Source organism: Benincasa hispida, chromosome 9 (assembly GCF_009727055.1).
Source record: "Benincasa hispida cultivar B227 chromosome 9, ASM972705v1, whole genome shotgun sequence".
NCBI classification, from domain to species: domain Eukaryota; kingdom Viridiplantae; phylum Streptophyta; class Magnoliopsida; order Cucurbitales; family Cucurbitaceae; genus Benincasa; species Benincasa hispida.
The window spans coordinates 25372609-25390156 of record NC_052357.1 but is presented as its reverse complement, the minus strand read 5'-3'; the positions used below and the strand labels follow the sequence as shown (position 1 = coordinate 25390156).

General features: G+C 34.8%; 1 protein-coding gene across 1 annotated transcript; it reads left to right on the top strand.

The window, feature by feature from the left end:
* The first annotated feature begins 2710 nt into the window (after positions 1 to 2710).
* On the top strand, positions 2711 to 17189 carry LOC120086022 (F-box protein SKIP17-like). The gene is made up of 13 exons (XM_039042416.1): positions 2711 to 3230; positions 3855 to 4030; positions 4652 to 4825; positions 4905 to 5015; positions 5564 to 5649; positions 5731 to 5852; positions 11822 to 11886; positions 11972 to 12044; positions 12118 to 12180; positions 12274 to 12338; positions 12509 to 12583; positions 14559 to 14824; positions 16522 to 17189. Exons 1-12 carry the CDS (start codon positions 2898 to 2900, stop codon positions 14770 to 14772), a joined length of 1557 nt encoding a protein of 518 aa, XP_038898344.1. The 5' UTR covers positions 2711 to 2897; the 3' UTR covers positions 14773 to 14824; positions 16522 to 17189.
* Positions 17190 to 17548: the final 359 nt, after the last annotated feature.

The following is a 17548-nucleotide window of genomic DNA, read 5'->3' as shown; positions in this document are numbered from 1 at the left end:
TTGTTCTATTAAAATTTTAACATATCAATGAATGTAGGTTATTAAAATCTTTAGATGGCCGGGATTGCAAATATAGGGGTAAGTCATTTTTGTTTCATATGAATATGTTTTATGGATATCTAGGAATTGTTGATAATAATGTTTATCTTGCAGGAATTATATATGGAAATGTCTTAAATTTAGATAGTCTTCGAATAATGCTCATACGACTATTGAGTGTAATTCTCTCATTGATTTAATATAATTCAAAATTATATGACCTATTTGTTTTTTTTTATTATTTTAAATTTATTTTGTATATGTTGTTCTTTTCCAAAAATTAATCTTTATTAACTTAATGTTTTATTTTATAAAATAAATATTGATTTGAATTTGAACATATTTTTTAAAAAATAGATAAAAAAAAAACTATGATACAACCAAAATAAAATGATATAAAAATTTGTCCTTATTCATTTTATAAAAGAATGTTTCTTCATATCAGTTGTCCACATACAGACAAGAAAAGTAATAAAGTTTGAAACATTTTTATTTTTATAGTTCTTCAAACAAAGACCAGTTGAAAATATGATTTGAAGAAAATGAAAATATACAATCTAATTTGAAGAAATAAAAACAATACCTAATCTAAATTGAAACAAGCATGAATGTAAAATCTAATCTTTTAATAATAAAAAAAAAATACAAAATTTCTATCTTCATTCCATCATTGTACTTCATGTCAAAACAATTGTAAATTTTTATATATCTTGAAACAGACTTGAATAAAAAATTCGATCTTTTCATAAAAAGAAAAAAAAAATCAAATCTTCTTTTTTCGTTCTATCATTGGACTTTATGTAAAAAAAAAAAATGGTAGATTTTTTATATTTTGAAACAAATTTGAACAGAAAAAAAATATAATCTTTTAACAAAAGATAAAAATAAAAAAAAATAAAGAACTCTAAACTTTGTTATGGACTCAACAAAACAACACAACCAATATTTTTTTTCCTGAAAAAGCACCCACATACGTAATTTAATCCTTAATTATGGTAGTCTCAACAAAGACAATAAAAAGAAAATAAAAAACTCAATTTAAAGCGCACTCTATAATAAATGAGAGACATCGAGGCCTCCAATTTCAAAGTAAAGTCTCAACATAAATCTCATATGAAAAAAAATGATCAAAATTAAGTAGACAATGCCAATAACAAAAATGTGAAAGGATAGGAAAAATTAAGAAGAAAGTAAGAAAGGGCATGCAAAAGGGAGAAAAGGTAAGAAAAGGAACACATAATGGAGAAAAAGTAAGAAAATGAACGTAAAATTACATTGCACAAAATTCACTAGAATTTTGCGTGAGTCCTCTACCGATGAAACCTGATTAAAAAATGGTAAGAGGAAGAAAATAATGTGATGGCTAATTGATAGGGACAACGACCCTCGAACTATCTCCACAATTGTATGATATTGTCCACTTTTGACATAAACCTGATGACTTTGTTTTTTATTTCACCCTAAAAGGCATGATATAATCATTCTCACTTATATACCCATGATCCTCTTATCTAAAAAATGTGGGATTTCGGTCGCATTCCCAACAATAATTATATACTAATTAAGAATAAGGGTAATGATTGTAATTTTACGGATTAGGAAATCTTGAAAATTCATTGTTTCAAATGGAGATGCCTAAAATGGAGAGAGTTTAGGATGCTAGATATCTTTAAATGCGTGACTATTTTAAAATTACTACAATACAAACAAATAATCTAGATGCCGATGAGTGGATAATCTAAGATCATCATAAAACAAACAACCTCTAAAAATTTTAAATGTACCCATAAATATCTATTAAAAATGGTTAAATTTTAAGGATGGATGAAAAAAAAGGAATCAAAATTTAAAAAAAAAAATTTGAAGGCAAATAGACTAAAATGAATATCTCCCGAACATATATAAACTAAAATGAATAAAAGTCAAAATTATAGGCCAAAATATTATTTAGAGAAAATTATATTTTTTATTCCTAAGCTTTAGATCTAGATTTCAATTTGAGTTTTATGTTTCAAAAGGTTATAATTTTACAATTAAGATTTTTATTTTTTTAATAATTTGATTATTAAATTTTAAGATTTACATTTTTAACCTTAATTTTTTATTAAATACCCACTTATCTTTATCGTTATTGTTATCAATATTGTTTTAAAACTAGTTATGAAGTAGATATTTTAAATTTATTTTTATTAGTAATAAACATGGTGAAAGTTAATTAATAATAATTTTTTAATTCATTTCAATTAATTAATAGATATTGATACAAAAATAATAAGTGAATATTTAATTAAAATATAAATTTTAAAATATGGAGATAAAATCAAACAAAAATTAAAATATTACACATTAAATATATTTTGAAACTTAAGAACTAAAGAAATACGAGACTCGAAAAACTTGGGGACAAAAGGAAACGTATTTTTCGTATGATTTATTTAAAGATAGTTTGAAATGACATTTGAAGTAATTAATAAATGATTAAGAACTGCGCATCAACTAGAACCCACGTGGCAGAGTGTGGGCGCCAAATCTAATTACCTCAGAACTATAACTATTTTGTACTTTCGAAACAACAAAAAAAATGTAAAGTGACGTCATGTTCCAAATATTTAAGAATTTAATTTTTAAAATATTCATTAATTTTCTTGATTTCCCAAAAAAAAAAAAAAGGCCCAGAAGTGAGAAGCCGGTCTTTTGATGATCTCACCCAAATTATCACATTTCTTCCATGCCACCTACTTTCTCAACCCTAATTCCCAACCTCAGAGGGACACGTGGCACTCACAGGCTCGTCCGTATTCCTCCTCCTCCTCCTTCTCTTCTCTCTCTGCTCTCTCTCGTGTCCACCCGTTGATGCTATGGATGCTCTCTTTCAAGTCCAAACCTCGGCTCCTTCATCCATGGCGAAGCGGCCATGTCCATCTCAAAACCCTAGAATACCGACCTTCTCTCAGATGGACCTTCTTCTCGAGGCCTTTTTAGGCTTTTCCGACTCTTCTTCCATCTGTATCGACTTTTCATTCGAGAGGCTTCTTGACTCTTTGCCTTCTGACTTGGATCAGACTCGTCTCATCGATCGCGCCCTTAAAATGGGCACCTTCTTGCTCGAGGCTGGCAAACGTTCTGCTCGGAAACGAGCTACCAAGCATAACTCCGTCGTTTGGGCTCTTCCTCCTGACCTCACCATCAAAGTATGTTCGTATTTTGTTTTTTTCCCCCGAGATTTTTTAAATCGTTTGAATTGTGTTGCGGCTTCGGAATCGTTTGGTGCGAATTGCATTGGATTTATCGATTTTGGAAATGTGTGGTTCTGTTATTGAATATTGGATTTGGTGTCTTTCAATATATGATTTTTGTTTGTTTGGTTCTGTTGTGTCGAATGTTAAATGTGATGAAATTAGTGTTTTCTGTTGAAATTTGAGCTAATTCGGAGCAAGCTTGCAGTCAGGAATGTTTTTGAGATTGAGATGTTAGTTTGGTGATGTATGAGAATAGAATTTTCCCAGCCCTGGTTGTATTTGTTCATTCGCAATAGGATTGAGAAAGTATGCGTATTTTAGTTCATATTTGTGTATGATGTAATCGAGTGGTTTGGTTGAGACATCGAAGGTATTTTGGAGTTAAGGATAGTGTATGGTCATGCTTATGATTTTGTTCATTTTGAGATCGGAAATCATCGTTACCAGGTTCCACCTCCTCGACTCATCATCCTGTTATTTATGGTTTGTTCCATGTTGTGTTCCAACATCCATAATGGTTGATTAAAAAATGATGGGTTCTGCTGGAGTGCATGATAACGAACTGTGGATTTTCAGGTTTTTTCCATGCTTGACGCACAGAGCCTTTGCTATGCAACAGCTACCTGTTCAATGTTTCACAAGTGTGCAATGGATCCTTCCTGCTACGCCAACATTGACTTAACAACAGTTTCTCCAAGAGTTAATAATGCAGTGGTTTCTACGATGATTCTTCGAGCTGGAAACTCCCTTCAGTAAGATATTTTCTGCTAAAAGTTCAGCATCAAATTTCCATAATCTAAATTTAAATGCGGTAATTTATACATTGAGGATCTGAAACAGAAGGATGCATACTTGATTAAGCTTATTACTGATGTGGTCTTTGAATTGTGCTTTCGGCCAATATAGTTATTCATTTTGCGTTAGACATTTTGACTTATCACTACCCAAGTATTGATGATTCAGCTGAGTGTCTAAGCCGAGATGAGGAATTTTGTCCTTTCCTAATCTTGGGTCACACACCATGTCTGTCATAATATTAGTGTCTGGGGAAGCTAAATTATTCCCCTCTGTGGTCTGACATTATCCAAATTCTGTTCTTTTCATTTCTTGAATGGACATGAAGTTTGAATCTTCTCACCCATAGGATTGATTTTATAATTTTTTTTTTTTTAACATATATAATGTAGTTTGCTTAATTTATCAACCACGTCTGTTCTTGATGCCTGCAAAGGCATGTGAATTAGGTTCATTGATAATCAATTCCAACTGTAATTCTTTTTACCCTCTGGTAGGAAACACTTTGAATTGCATTATTTATATTTTTCTAAGCTTTGATTGACTTGGCTAATCTGCGCCCCCCTCAATAATTTCAGATCTCTTAAGCTTGGCATAGTTCCTGGCCCAACTGCATCCCCAGGATCTTGCCAACCGTTGGTTTACAATGTTACTAACTTTTCATGGAATGACAAAAGATCCAGACAAGGGAAAGAGTCATCAGTTCTCACAAGATCCTGCTTAAGCCCTTTGGGTGGGGCCAGTACTCCTGGGTATGGGCTTACTTTTGAAGTTTAGAAATGTGCTCGTTGTGAAAAAGAAGTTCTGTTTCTGAACTGTTAAATTTTATAGGATGCTCTTAAAAACGCTGCATCTTTACAACATTGAAAGAATGGATAGTCCATCACTTCGTGCTGCATTATCTGCTTGCCCGTCTCTCCTTGATCTGGAAATCGTGGGCCTGTAAGTTTCTTTAGTTGACTGCTTTTGTGGTTTTCTAATAGTTTAAGCTGGAAGATAGTATTTTTGTTTAAAAATGTTGATACTAGTGAACTTTGATTCCAATTCAATTCAATCTTCTGTAGATTTCTTCAACTCTTGTCCCAACGTCTCACCTTTTCATATTCTTTTGATATCACTGATTCACTATACCTGTTCTTGTCATTTTTCAACCGTAAATTTATTATTATTTTTCTGTCTCTCCAATGAACTCGTTCTGTTTTCTTAATAAACAAATTTAGAAATCATGTTTCCCGGATGGGTTCATGACTTTATCTCATTGTATGGTGCTTTTAACTGGATGATAGTATTTTCTTCTTCTTCTTTAAGATTTAATAATCAGTTAAAGAATGAATTGTTAACAGATTTAGAAGGAAATACTCTCTCTGAAAATTAAATTCATATACTCTCTCTGAAAATTAAATTCATTCTCTGCTTCTTTTCTTGCCGGCACTTTCGGGTTACTACTATTTATCTATCGTAGTTAATAATCCACACCCTTCATTGCACAGTCATGTGGAGTTGAGACAGACGTTGATGTCTGTGATTGAAAACTGTCAATTGATAGAGCGCTTGTTCTTTGAATCCTCAAAAACAGGTTTAATATCTATCTCATTTTATATCCTTTTTTCAGTCTTTCTAGTCATCTGCTTATTCATCGCTATTTTGAAAATGACAGGCAGAGATGACAGCTTGAAATCACCAACATGTGTTGATCTAGTTCAAAAGTGCCCTCGTTTAGTGTCTTTAGCCCTTAGAGGATTTAAACTCCATGATTATAAAGTTCGCATACTTATTAAGGTATTCTCTTCAATTACAAGGAGTTTTGTGCTGCATGCATACGAAAATGATTTCCTTCCCTATTTTAGATTCTTAAATTGCAACAATATTTAACTTCTGCTATGCCTAATTATTCTGAGTTTTAGGACATTGTCTCTGAAGTATGCCATGTATAACATTATTTTTATTTAAAAATAAAACTCGAATTAGTTGAATATAATGGGTAATCGAAATAAGCTGTTTTGCTTTTCATTTACCTACCTATATATATATTTACTGGAATTATTTTGTGTTCTGTTAAAAGAGAGAAAGGGGAGACACAAGGTTTATATGGAAAATCCTAGGACAGGGAGAAAAAACCATGATAGAGTTTCCATTTTATTAATTTTTTACATAATGCGAGAGATACAAGAGAATTCTTATTTATAGGGTCCAACAAGCCTAAATACAAAAAAAGGAAAGAAAAATAGGATAAAGTAAATAACTATAATACCCTGGGACTATAAACAATCAACTAAGTCCCTTATTTCCAACACTCCCCCTTAAGTTGGGGTGTAGATATTAATCAGACCCAATTTGCTAACGCAAGAGTCAAAATTTTGCATTAGAAACCCTTTAGTGCGAACATCTGCAACTTGTTGATTTGATGGAATATATGGAATATAGATACTGCCATTGTCCTGTTTCTCTTTTATAAAGTGTGTTAATCTCTACATGTTTCGTTCGATTATGTTGTATTGGATTATTGCCGATGCTTATAGCAGCTTTATTATCACAATAGAGTTTCATAGGTAAGACACCATCTTGATGAAGATCAGACAGTACTTTCTTCAACCAGATTTCTTCACAAATTCCCAAACTCATAGCTCTGTATTCAGCCTCTGCACTACTTTTAGCAACTATACTTTGCTTCTTACTTCTCCAAGTAATCAGGTTACCCCACACAAAGCTACCGTACCTTGAGGTAGATTTTCTATCAGTCCCTGATCCTGTCCAGTCAGAGTCGGTATAAGCCTCAATGCATTTCCTGTCAGTTTTTTTAAACATTAGACCTTTACTAGGAGTATTTTTGAAACATCTTAGAATTCGACAACTTCCATATGTTCTTCATAAGGTGCCTGCATAAACTGACTGGCAACACTGACAGCATAGGAAATGTATGGTCTGATATGTGATAAGTAAATTAACTTTCCCATTAGACTTTGATACCTTTCTTTATTAACTAGAACTTTGTTAACAGAATCTCCCAGTTTACATTGAATTCTATAGGAGTGTCAGCAGGTCTACATCGATTCATACCTGTTTTCTTTAACAAGTCAAGAGTATACTTCCGTTGTGAGATAAAGATTCCTTCCCTTGATCTGGCCACTTCCATTCCAAGGAAATACTTTAGGTTCCCGAGGTCTTTGATTTCAAACTTGTCTGCGATCTTCTTTTTCAGTTTGGTGATCTTATCAATATCATCTACTGACAAGACAAGATCATCCACATACACGATTAGGACAACAATTTTCCCAGACACTGGCCTTTTTGTGAACAATATATTGTCAGAGGGTCCCTGAGTGAACCCTTGGGACTTAACAAAGGTAGTAAACTTTTCAAATCAAGCTCTCGGGGATTGTTTCAGACCATACAAGAACTTCCTGAGTTTACACACCCGATCATCAACCTGAGCTTCAAAACCTGGAGGAGGGCTCATATACACATTTTCTTCTAAATCGCCATTTAGAAAGACATTTTTCACATCAAGTTGATGGAAAGGCCAATCTTTATTTATTGCAACAAAGAGAAGAACCTGAATTGTGTTTAACTTCGCTACAAGAAAGAGTTTCTGAATAGTCTACCCCATAAGTTTGAGTAAACCCTTTAGCTAGAAGTCTGGCCTTGTACCTGTCTAAAGTACCATCATATTTATACTTCAGAGTGAACACCCACTTGCATGCAACTGTTTTATCTCCTTTTGGGGGAGCAACAAGGTCCCACGTATTATTCTTTTCAAGAGCTCTCATTTCTTCCGTGACGGCAATCTTCCACTCTGAAATCTCCATAGCCACATGTATGTTTTTTGGTATTGTTGTTGTGTCAAGACTGGCAGTGAAGGCCCCGAACTTAGAAGACATGTCAAGAGAAGCATCGTAATCCCCAGGTTTGTTTGACTTCTCATCTGCTTTCCCCACAAATAAGATGGAAGAGAGGTAGATAGCATAGGAGATCAGGCAACCTCGAGGAGGTGACGATATTTCCTTTCATCCACTCCATTCTATTGAGGTGTATAGGCACACGAACTTTGGTGAACAATGCCTTTGGAAGACAGAACTTCACGAAGAGTGTTATTGAGAAATTCACGACCATTATCACTTCGAAGAATAGCAATTTTAGTATTGAACCGAGTCTCAATAGTGGTATAAAATTGTTGAAATATAGACGAAACCTCTGATTTGTCAGTGAGTAGAAAGACCCATGTAAGACGGGTATGATCATCGATAAGTGTCACGAACCAACGTTTTCTTGAAGAGGTGGTAACACTAGAGGGACCCCCAAACATCACTATGAATAAGTTTAAAGGGCCGAGAAGGTTTGTAAGGTTGAGAGAGAAAGGTGACCCTATGTTGTTTTGCATGAATGCACACATCACAAGAAAGAGGAGACATCAACTTTATGAAAATATATGAGGAAATAAAAATTTCATATATTGAAAATTTGGATGACCAAGACGAAAATGCCACAACATACAATATTTTTCTGAAGTTGAAAAATACGAAGAAGCATCATTATCAAGGAAGTAGAGTCCCCTATTGTGTCGGGTAGTGCCAATCGCCTTCCTTAAGCTTAAGTTCTGAAAGAAAACATTATCCGTTGAGGAGGCAACTTGAGAATTTAGATCTTGGGTTATCTTACTAATAGATAGCAAATTGTAAGATATTTTAGATACATGTAGCACATTCTGTAAAGTTAAACCATGGAAGGGAGGAATATGACACTTGCCCGCAATAGGAGCAAAAGACCCATCTGCAATTCTGATCTTTTCATTACCAGCACACGGAAGATACAATAGGAAGTTATCAGATGACCTAGTTAAATGATTTGTAGCCCGTGAATCAAGTATTCATGGTTTATTATAATTTATACTTAGGAGACTTAAGGGTTGTGATGTACCTGATTGAGCAATTGCCCCAAGAGAAAGGACAACAAAGTCACTTTGACAATTCACCTGAGGTTGTGTCTGGGAAGCATTCGCAGATTCACCTATAAGTGCACGACCGAGATTGGACTTGTCATTTGGAGGGTATCTTCTACCATTCGGTAGTCTACCTTGTAATTTCCAGCACTGTTCCTTTGTATGCCAGAATTTTTTGCAATGTTCACATACTCGAGTTTGTTTCCCATTGTGCTTGTCACCATCATTACCAGATAATTTCGCACTAAAAGCAACAGAATCAATAGGCGACACATTAGTGATGTTCATAGCACTAAATCTGTCTTCCAAAAGACGAACCTCATAGCACACTTCCATAAGAGAGGGTATAGGTCTCTGTCCCCGTATACGGCCTCACACTACATCAAATTTGGAGTTCAAACCAGCTAGGAAATCATATACCCTATCTACTTCCTCAATTTTGGAATATTGGACACCTCCACATGGACAATCCAAATAATTTTGCGCACACAAGTCCATCTCTTGCTAGATTAGGGACAATTTATTAAAGTACAAAAATAACATCCATCGTCCTCTATTTGAACTCGTGAACTTGTTTTCACAGAGTGTAAAGACGAGATGCATTTTGCCTTTTTGAATATAGTTTCCCTATCTGAGGCTCCATACTATTAATCAGTAGTGATCGTAGCAAGGAATCCTCTCCTTTCCAATGCGCTCTCGAGGATCCCCTGGTCTAGGTTTGGGTATCTCGCTAGTCAAATAACAGAACTTGTGACGCCCTTCAAGGGCCATTTAATATATTGAGACCAGGAGAAATAATTCTGACCGTTTAACTTTTCTCCTGCAATTAAGCCTGTGGAATTTTCCATAGAACCAGACAAATGATTTGCAGTAGTTAAAGCTGGGAAAGAGGTTATCGGATTCTCTGACATCGGTAAACTGGAAGGAACGTTTGAATTCAATACACTTGAATTTAAGTTTGTGGTTGTAGAAGCACCTGAGGCTGCCCCAAAAGCGGCGATTTGTTGTTGAAAACTCGCCTAAAAATCAGCTAAATGTTGTTGAACCATTGCCGGAGAAAGACCCATGGTTCATAGCTCCGCGGCGGCGAATGGGGGAACCCAGGCAGCAACAAGCTATTGTAGGCGGTTGACGGCACATCACTCCCGATTACGGACTTGCCTCGGTGATGTGTGGAAGATCCAGTAGCTCCGGCTTTAGATTTTGGCAGCTGGATGAAGTGTCTGGCGGCGGCGGTGCTGGGAGTAAAGGTGGCAGTGCTAGGGTTCCCGATCGGCTGTTGTTGAGGATGTATTTGCAGTGGTCGAAGATATCGGTCAGCGATGGTCTAAACAGCAATGGCGGTGGTGGTCAAAGGCTCCATCAGCAGCTGTGGCAAAAGCGGTGTTGGTGTAGCATTAAGGTTATCTTGCATCGGTTGGTATCGCTGATGGCGGTTAGAGTTTCGTCACCATGCTCTGATACCATGTTAAAAGAGAGAGAGAGGAGACACAAGTTTACATAGAAAACCCTAAAATAGGGAGAAAAACCACGATAGAGAGTCTCCATTTTATTAATTTTTTACATAATGTGAGAGATATAAGAGGTTTCTTATTTATAGGCTCCAACAAGCCTAAATACAAAAAAAGGAAAGAAAAATAAGGTAAAGTCCCTTATTTCCAACCCGTTCCATTTCATAGGATAGTGGCAATTTACTTGTAGTTCCAAGTCCTGACAATGACTTATGGCCTTTTTGTCTGCTAATGTTTTATAGTGGGGGTTCTGAAAGAGAAAAGAACCTTGCATAGTGAGAGAGAAAGTCTGTTATTTTCAAATTGGCACAAAAGTGAATATTCATTTAAGAAATCAGTATTTTCATGCCTATATCTTTAAAAGTGTTATTCTTAATGTTTATGGTATTGCCTTTTAATACTTCATTCTGCATTATTTGATGATTAAATTTTAAAAATGGTTATGAGTCTTCAATCATAATTCTGGTAAATTAAACGCAATGGTAAGAAAATCATTCAAATTTTAGGTAGAGGAGTTTTTATTTTTTTTTCTCAAAATTTTATTTATTTAATTTTTTTGCAAAAATCTGCTAGAACTTGTTATTACAAAACTACTTCAAAAAGAATACTAAGAGATCAAGAAAAATCTAATTAGGCCCCAGAAGTCTTCATTTATGACATTGGAAGCTACTTGAAAAATTCTTGGATTCCTTTCAAATCAAAGCCTCCATAGGATTGCCATAATGGCATTGGATCAAAGGATAAAATGATATTAGCCTTCTATTTGGAAGGCTATTGATTGAGAATCAAACTACTATTATTAGGGAGGTATCAGCACATGATAAAAAGATGAAAAATGTTTCATCATCAATCAGCTGCAAAGGAGCACTGAAAAAAAAAGGTGGTTTTGATCATCTGAATTGTTTTGACTAAGAGAACGCTAGTCAGGGTAGAGGGCACAATGGGGAAACCTTCTTTGAAGTTTGAACTCAATTTCAGGTGCGTAGCTGATCTTGAGCAACGGCTCTGATGAAAATTTTCACCATCTTAGAAACTTTAGCTTTCTAAATTTCCTTAATTAAATCTGGACCGGGAGACCCCTGTTCCTCACAACAGTTGGAACTCTTAATCACGTGGTTCCTTGCGTCATCGTCCATCCATAAAAAAAACATCATGTGGTGTAGATGATTTGCTTGTGTAGATTGGTTCTTTTATGATCTTTTTGGCCATTGTTGTGGGTGGTTGTCTCAGATACTCTTCTATTGTGTAATTCCATGGAATTTTTAATCTCAGTAAACTCATCTCTTTGAATACTTGTCCAGGGACTTCGAAAGCTGAAATATGTTGACTTTTCAACATCTTACTCAATTACTGGAAGCTTTCTTAGGTAACTGTTCTCCTTGGATTGTTCCTATATATAATTGTTTTTCGATGCTTTGGATAATTAAAAAGATCGTCTATGTTTTCCTCAGAAACCTTGGCAACATTATAAGTGGTAATTTATTGGAGGTCTTGATTTTAAGAGACTGTATGCATCTCAAAGAGGTCAGGATCATTTGTTGTTTTGACACCTCATTTCCCAAAGATTGCTATAAGCTAATAATTTGTTCACATGCAGGTGGAAGTTGCTCGTTTCATGACATCATTACTTGCTGGAGATTTCAAATTTCTTCGACATCTAGTGAGTTTGGAAATTGATAATAAATTTCTTCTGAATATCTGGTTAAAGGTTCAGAATGACATTTAATTGATTAAAACCATATTCATCAAACAGGATATATCCAATAGGGAAGGGTTGGCATCTGAGGGTGATTGGTACGAGAGATGCTACAATTCAAGGTGGTACTTCATTGAACAAAACCTTACTATAAGGCTCAATATTTGTTTGGATATTCCCCTCAAAGTCAACTTTCATCCCTCTTTTTGGTTATAAGAAAATATGGGCCTAGGTTTCTACAGTACCCTTAAGATTCCGTCAACTAGTTCTTATTGACTATTTTAATGGACAGGATCATTCCAATTGACCAAGTAATGAAGGAAAGGCCTGATGTATGTTTGCTGGCTGATTTTCCATCAGAAGGAAGGTAATCACTGGTTAGGATTATTGTTGAGGGTATAATAGTCATGTTTATTGGTTGAGTTCGTTACAACTAAGCAGATATATATAGAGGAAGTGGAATTGGGTTAAGGCAGATTTTGTTAATGTTTTGGTAAGAGCTGGTTTATATTATTTACAATTTTTTTTTTTTTTTTTTAAAGCAACTTTTCATTTGATCGATGAAAAGAACCATTTTGTTCAGGATACAATCTCCCGTTGGTAGAGAAAGAAACCAGAAAATGAAACTAACAATAGAAAATGAATGCAACCCAACAAGACAAATATCGTTAAAATCATAATTATCAAACAAGTGCACCAATAAGAAGACTTAGGCTTGGCCAAAACAAAATACTCCCTCCAAGAAAAGAACCGAGTTTCTAGATTTCAGAATAGTTTTGAACAGGCTTCTGGATTTCGGAAAGAAGAAATTTTAATGAATCGGGCATCTAGGTTTTACTGATACATTTTTGGTGGCTTGAGGGATGAATACAAAAGGATAAGGTGTTGTAAACTAAAATACTGTACTTTTATTAAGGAACCATCAATCAATTACAAGCTAAAACTCAAAGGGTTGGTATTTATAACCAAACTAACCACTAAACAGCTAAACTGATAGCTAACCGAAAATTAAAAGCCAAACTGAAACTCCCATCAAATTAATGGCCAAACAATGGAGTTTGTAGAAGTGTGGAGAGGGACTCTAGTGATGTTTGATTCTTGACGAAGTTCCATGTTTTTCTTTGGGTTTCGAATCAATGATTTTTTGTAATTATTCCATAGGCAATATTTTACTCGGTGGTTGGAACCCTTTCAGTATTTTTTTCTATATATATATCCGTGAGTGTCCTAGCCCGTTTACGCGCATCTCGGCTAATCTTATGAGACTACATGTCTGACCCTACAACATTTGGATGTTAAGAAAACTCGTAGGATATTAAATCCTAGGTAGGTGACCACCATGGATCGAACCCATGACCCTTTAGTCCTTTATTAAGTGGGTGTTCCCTTATTTACCACTAGGCTAACCCATGATGGTTTTCATTGGTGGGGTTTTTGTAGGCTTGGTTTTTTTTGTGTCTTGTATTCTTTCATTTTTTTTTTCTCAATAAAAAGCAGTTTCTTTGAAAAAAAAAAAAAAAAAAATCTAAAAATGTGTCTGGGCCAAGTATAAAATAAAAACAACTAGTACAAAGAAGGAAACAGAGAGTTAAACTACGTAATAAGGGGAAGGACACTTCATTGTTGATGTAGTTAAGGTTAGGGATAGTATGATTGGATCTGGGCCTTCACAATTCTGGCAATATTGGAGTCAAGTTTGATGAAATTGGAGCTAAGTATAGGAATTATTGCAGGAGCAATTCAGGATTGCTTAAATCCAGCATAATTTGTGCACATATTGGCCGGGAAATCAATTATGGGTTGGGACAAATGAAGTAGAAGTATTTTGGAGGAATGGCCGAATGGGTATGGGGGTATACTGATATATATACTTCGGATGTGTTTGGCACTAGATGTTGCGTTTGGAACTTTTGGGTGGGGTATGGATAATTGGATATTGGTACCGTCAAATTATGGCTTCTTCACCTTCTTCTCTTTTAGTGTTGTACAAGAGCTACGACAAGATGTGTTATACCTTTAGGGGTGGAGTAATGTTAGGATCTGAGGGTCTAATAGTTATACTAATTGGTTAGTTTGTTTTTGTTATAGTAAAGCGTGAGTTAGTGGGATCGGGAGTAGGCAGATTATGGGAATAGTATATGGAGAGAGAGGAGCCAAATAAATGCGTAAGAACTCCTTGGAATTTTCCTCTTCCATATTAATATGAATCAAAATTTTCTTTTAGTTTTCCATTCATATTCAGGTTCATGTCATATCTTCTTTATAATTTAATGGCTGACATCCTTAAAGCACTTCTAACTGTTTTAATTTCTTTTCTGTTTTGCAATGGGATCTCTTTGCAGTTACTTTGAAATTGAACAGATGCTGGAAAGCGAAGTAAACAGTGATGTTAGTCTGCCAACACAGCTGAGCAGTGACACATCTGATTCGATGTTTATAAGTTCTTCAGAAAGCAGCTATAATAGCGATCAAGGTAGTGGAAATGAGGATGGTCGAGATGCCAGCTATGTAATATTTGAGGAAAGCTCAGATGAGGTGGATTTTCTTGCTCTGTAGGAGGAGATGTTTTTAACCAAGCGCTGGTTGTTGCAGCGACCAAATGAAATCGGTAAAGACACTCTCTTCTCCATTCTCCCAAATGCACACAGACACTCGAATATAAGTATAGTAGGATGGGATTTGTCCAAAATGCATCCACAAGTCTAGTTTGGGTTTGGGATTGGGCCCGTGGTGGTGGGGATTTAAGAACTCCTTGGCCAAATCTCCACCCTACCTCACCCAACTACTCTTCCCAGACACTCCCTTTAAAGTGGATTCAGATTGAGAATGGGGAGAATATCATGCTGATGCACCAAAACTGATATATGAAAACCCCAGTAATTTGAAAATAGAAACTCTTTATGTAATGAGAACCCCTAATTTTGAAGGATTAGATGAGGATTACCTTGTGATTAGATGAGAAGGGTACCCAAGGTTTGAAGACTTCACAAGCAAGTTGATCAAGAATTTGAAAGTTTGGTGATGAGGCTCAGTCATCAAATGCAGAGAAAATCTCATTCCAAAAACCAAAAACTAAACGTGTAGGCCCCGCTTTGTAACCATTTCGTTTTTTGTTTTTGTTTTTTAAAAATTAAGTCTATTTTCTCCCCATTTATTACCATGATTTGCATCGTTAATTCAAAAAACAAAAAACAAGTATTTAAAAGCTAATTTTTTAAGTTTCCAAAATTTGGCTTGGGCTTTTATACCATTGATAAGAAGTAGATGACAAAGAAAGAAATTTGGAGGTGCAAGTAGTGTCTCTGGGCATAATTTTCAAAAACAAAAATAAAGAACAAAATGGTTACCAAATGGGGTCGTAGTGTCCCATTCGAATCCTTGAAACCTATTTTGTTTAGCCAATTAGCTAAAAGATCATTCTATCCCTAACTAAAAAATGCATAATAAAATTTATAATCCTAATAAACACCTAAAATAGAATTAAGGGTTTTAGGACAACATCAAAGACCCAAACCATAAACACCTAAAATAACCTGTGCGGCAATAATGAATGTTCTAACAAAATTTCAACTGGTAGCATCATCTAAAACTAATTATAGAGCATTATCTGGAAAATTCTTTAGGTCCTCTCAATTTATATGTGCAAATTAAGAGCCAATTGTAGCTTATTGGCCTTTTGAGTGCGTTAGTAGTCCTAAAGGCAAAGTGAGGACATCGTGGTTCATATCAACTAGTTCTGGGCTTTCTTCTCTCTTGGTTAAATTACAATTTTTCTCTTGCATTTTGACGATGGTGTCTATTTTCCCCTTAATTTATAAATTTCAGTTATGCCCTTGAACTCTTAACTTTGATTCTATGTGGTCCCTCTACAATCAACACTGTTATTAAGTATCTATGCCTTTAACACCAATAATTAATTATGACGTGTTGGTTACTGGACCAATTTTGGCTGATCTGGCTACAACTTGATAGATTGATAGCAAAGGAGTTTAGTCAACGTTTGCAAATTTTAGAAGTTAAAGACAACAGTATAATCTATAGAACAAATCCTGTTCACGTAAGGTCATTTTAGTCAATGTCTGCAAATAAGCATGTTATATCTTATATTCTCATGTCATCACTTAGTTAACAGTAATAACTGTTGGGAGTACATAAAATCATAAAGTCATGGAACATCGACACAATTTCTAAACTATTAAATACAACCATCAAACTTCTTTTATTATAAAATTGTAATTAAAACTTCTTATTTTCTTGAAATGTGTTCTAAAGATGCTTAGAAATTAATGATAGTTTTCCATGCAGGGAAGGATGCTTTTCACGCATTACAATCTGTGGGTGCCGCCATGAGTGATTTGGTGCTATGATTTTTACCGAAGATTGGAAAATTTTGAATCATTAGCCTGTTTGACTTGACAGCCCCATTTATATTTACTGAGATACGACCAAAAGCTATATCCCAGGTAGCGTCCTTCCTGTTCCTTCCAACCCTTTTTCTAGAGGAGGAAATACAAGAATAAGAGGAGAGAAGAGTGGAGATCTAGGAACCATATCCCCTTCCCTCGTTATTATATCGTTGTAGATCGTGTTTCATAGAGAGCTCTAGTTCGTGATGATGCTAAAATCTGCCATGAATGTAAATTTTGTTATACCATTGCTTTTGTAGCGCATTTATCCTGATCCAACTCAATAGGAGTTGAAAGTTACTCTTCTAATTGATAGCATTTCGTATGCATCAGCAATTCAAATTATAGCTTTGCCTAAGAAGTGTAGTTATTGCTTTCCTTTCTTGTATCCTTTGGTTTAAGGATAGTGCAAATCTTGGTAAGGTGTTGGGTTGCTGCTGGTGTTGTTAGGCCTTTTCCTTTCTCTTCCCCTCTTTGATTGATTATACCCCAAGATTAAAATATAAATGTTGATATCGAGATTGGAATTGAAACGTTATATATTTATGGAACATCGATATTGATAGATATTTTTGTAAATAAAGAAATTTATAGAAAGTTATTTAAATTAGCAATTGTGTTGTTTTTACTTCCAAACTATCTTATAAATCTTATTTTTGGTACTAGTATTTCTATCAAGATTAATATATGATAATTTGTTGTGTGTTATTTGTATTTATAAAAGATCGAAGATATGAATTAATTTTTAATATCGATGTTGAACTCTTCAATCTACAGAAATATTAACGTATCAATGAACTCTTCATTTTGTACCATTTGAAAAATGATTTTATTACTGGGTTTGACATGTTTCTGCTGATTTGGGATTGTTATGTGCTTTCGTGAGTTCGAGTATTTCTTTTTGGTTGAGTTCAAGCATTTATGTG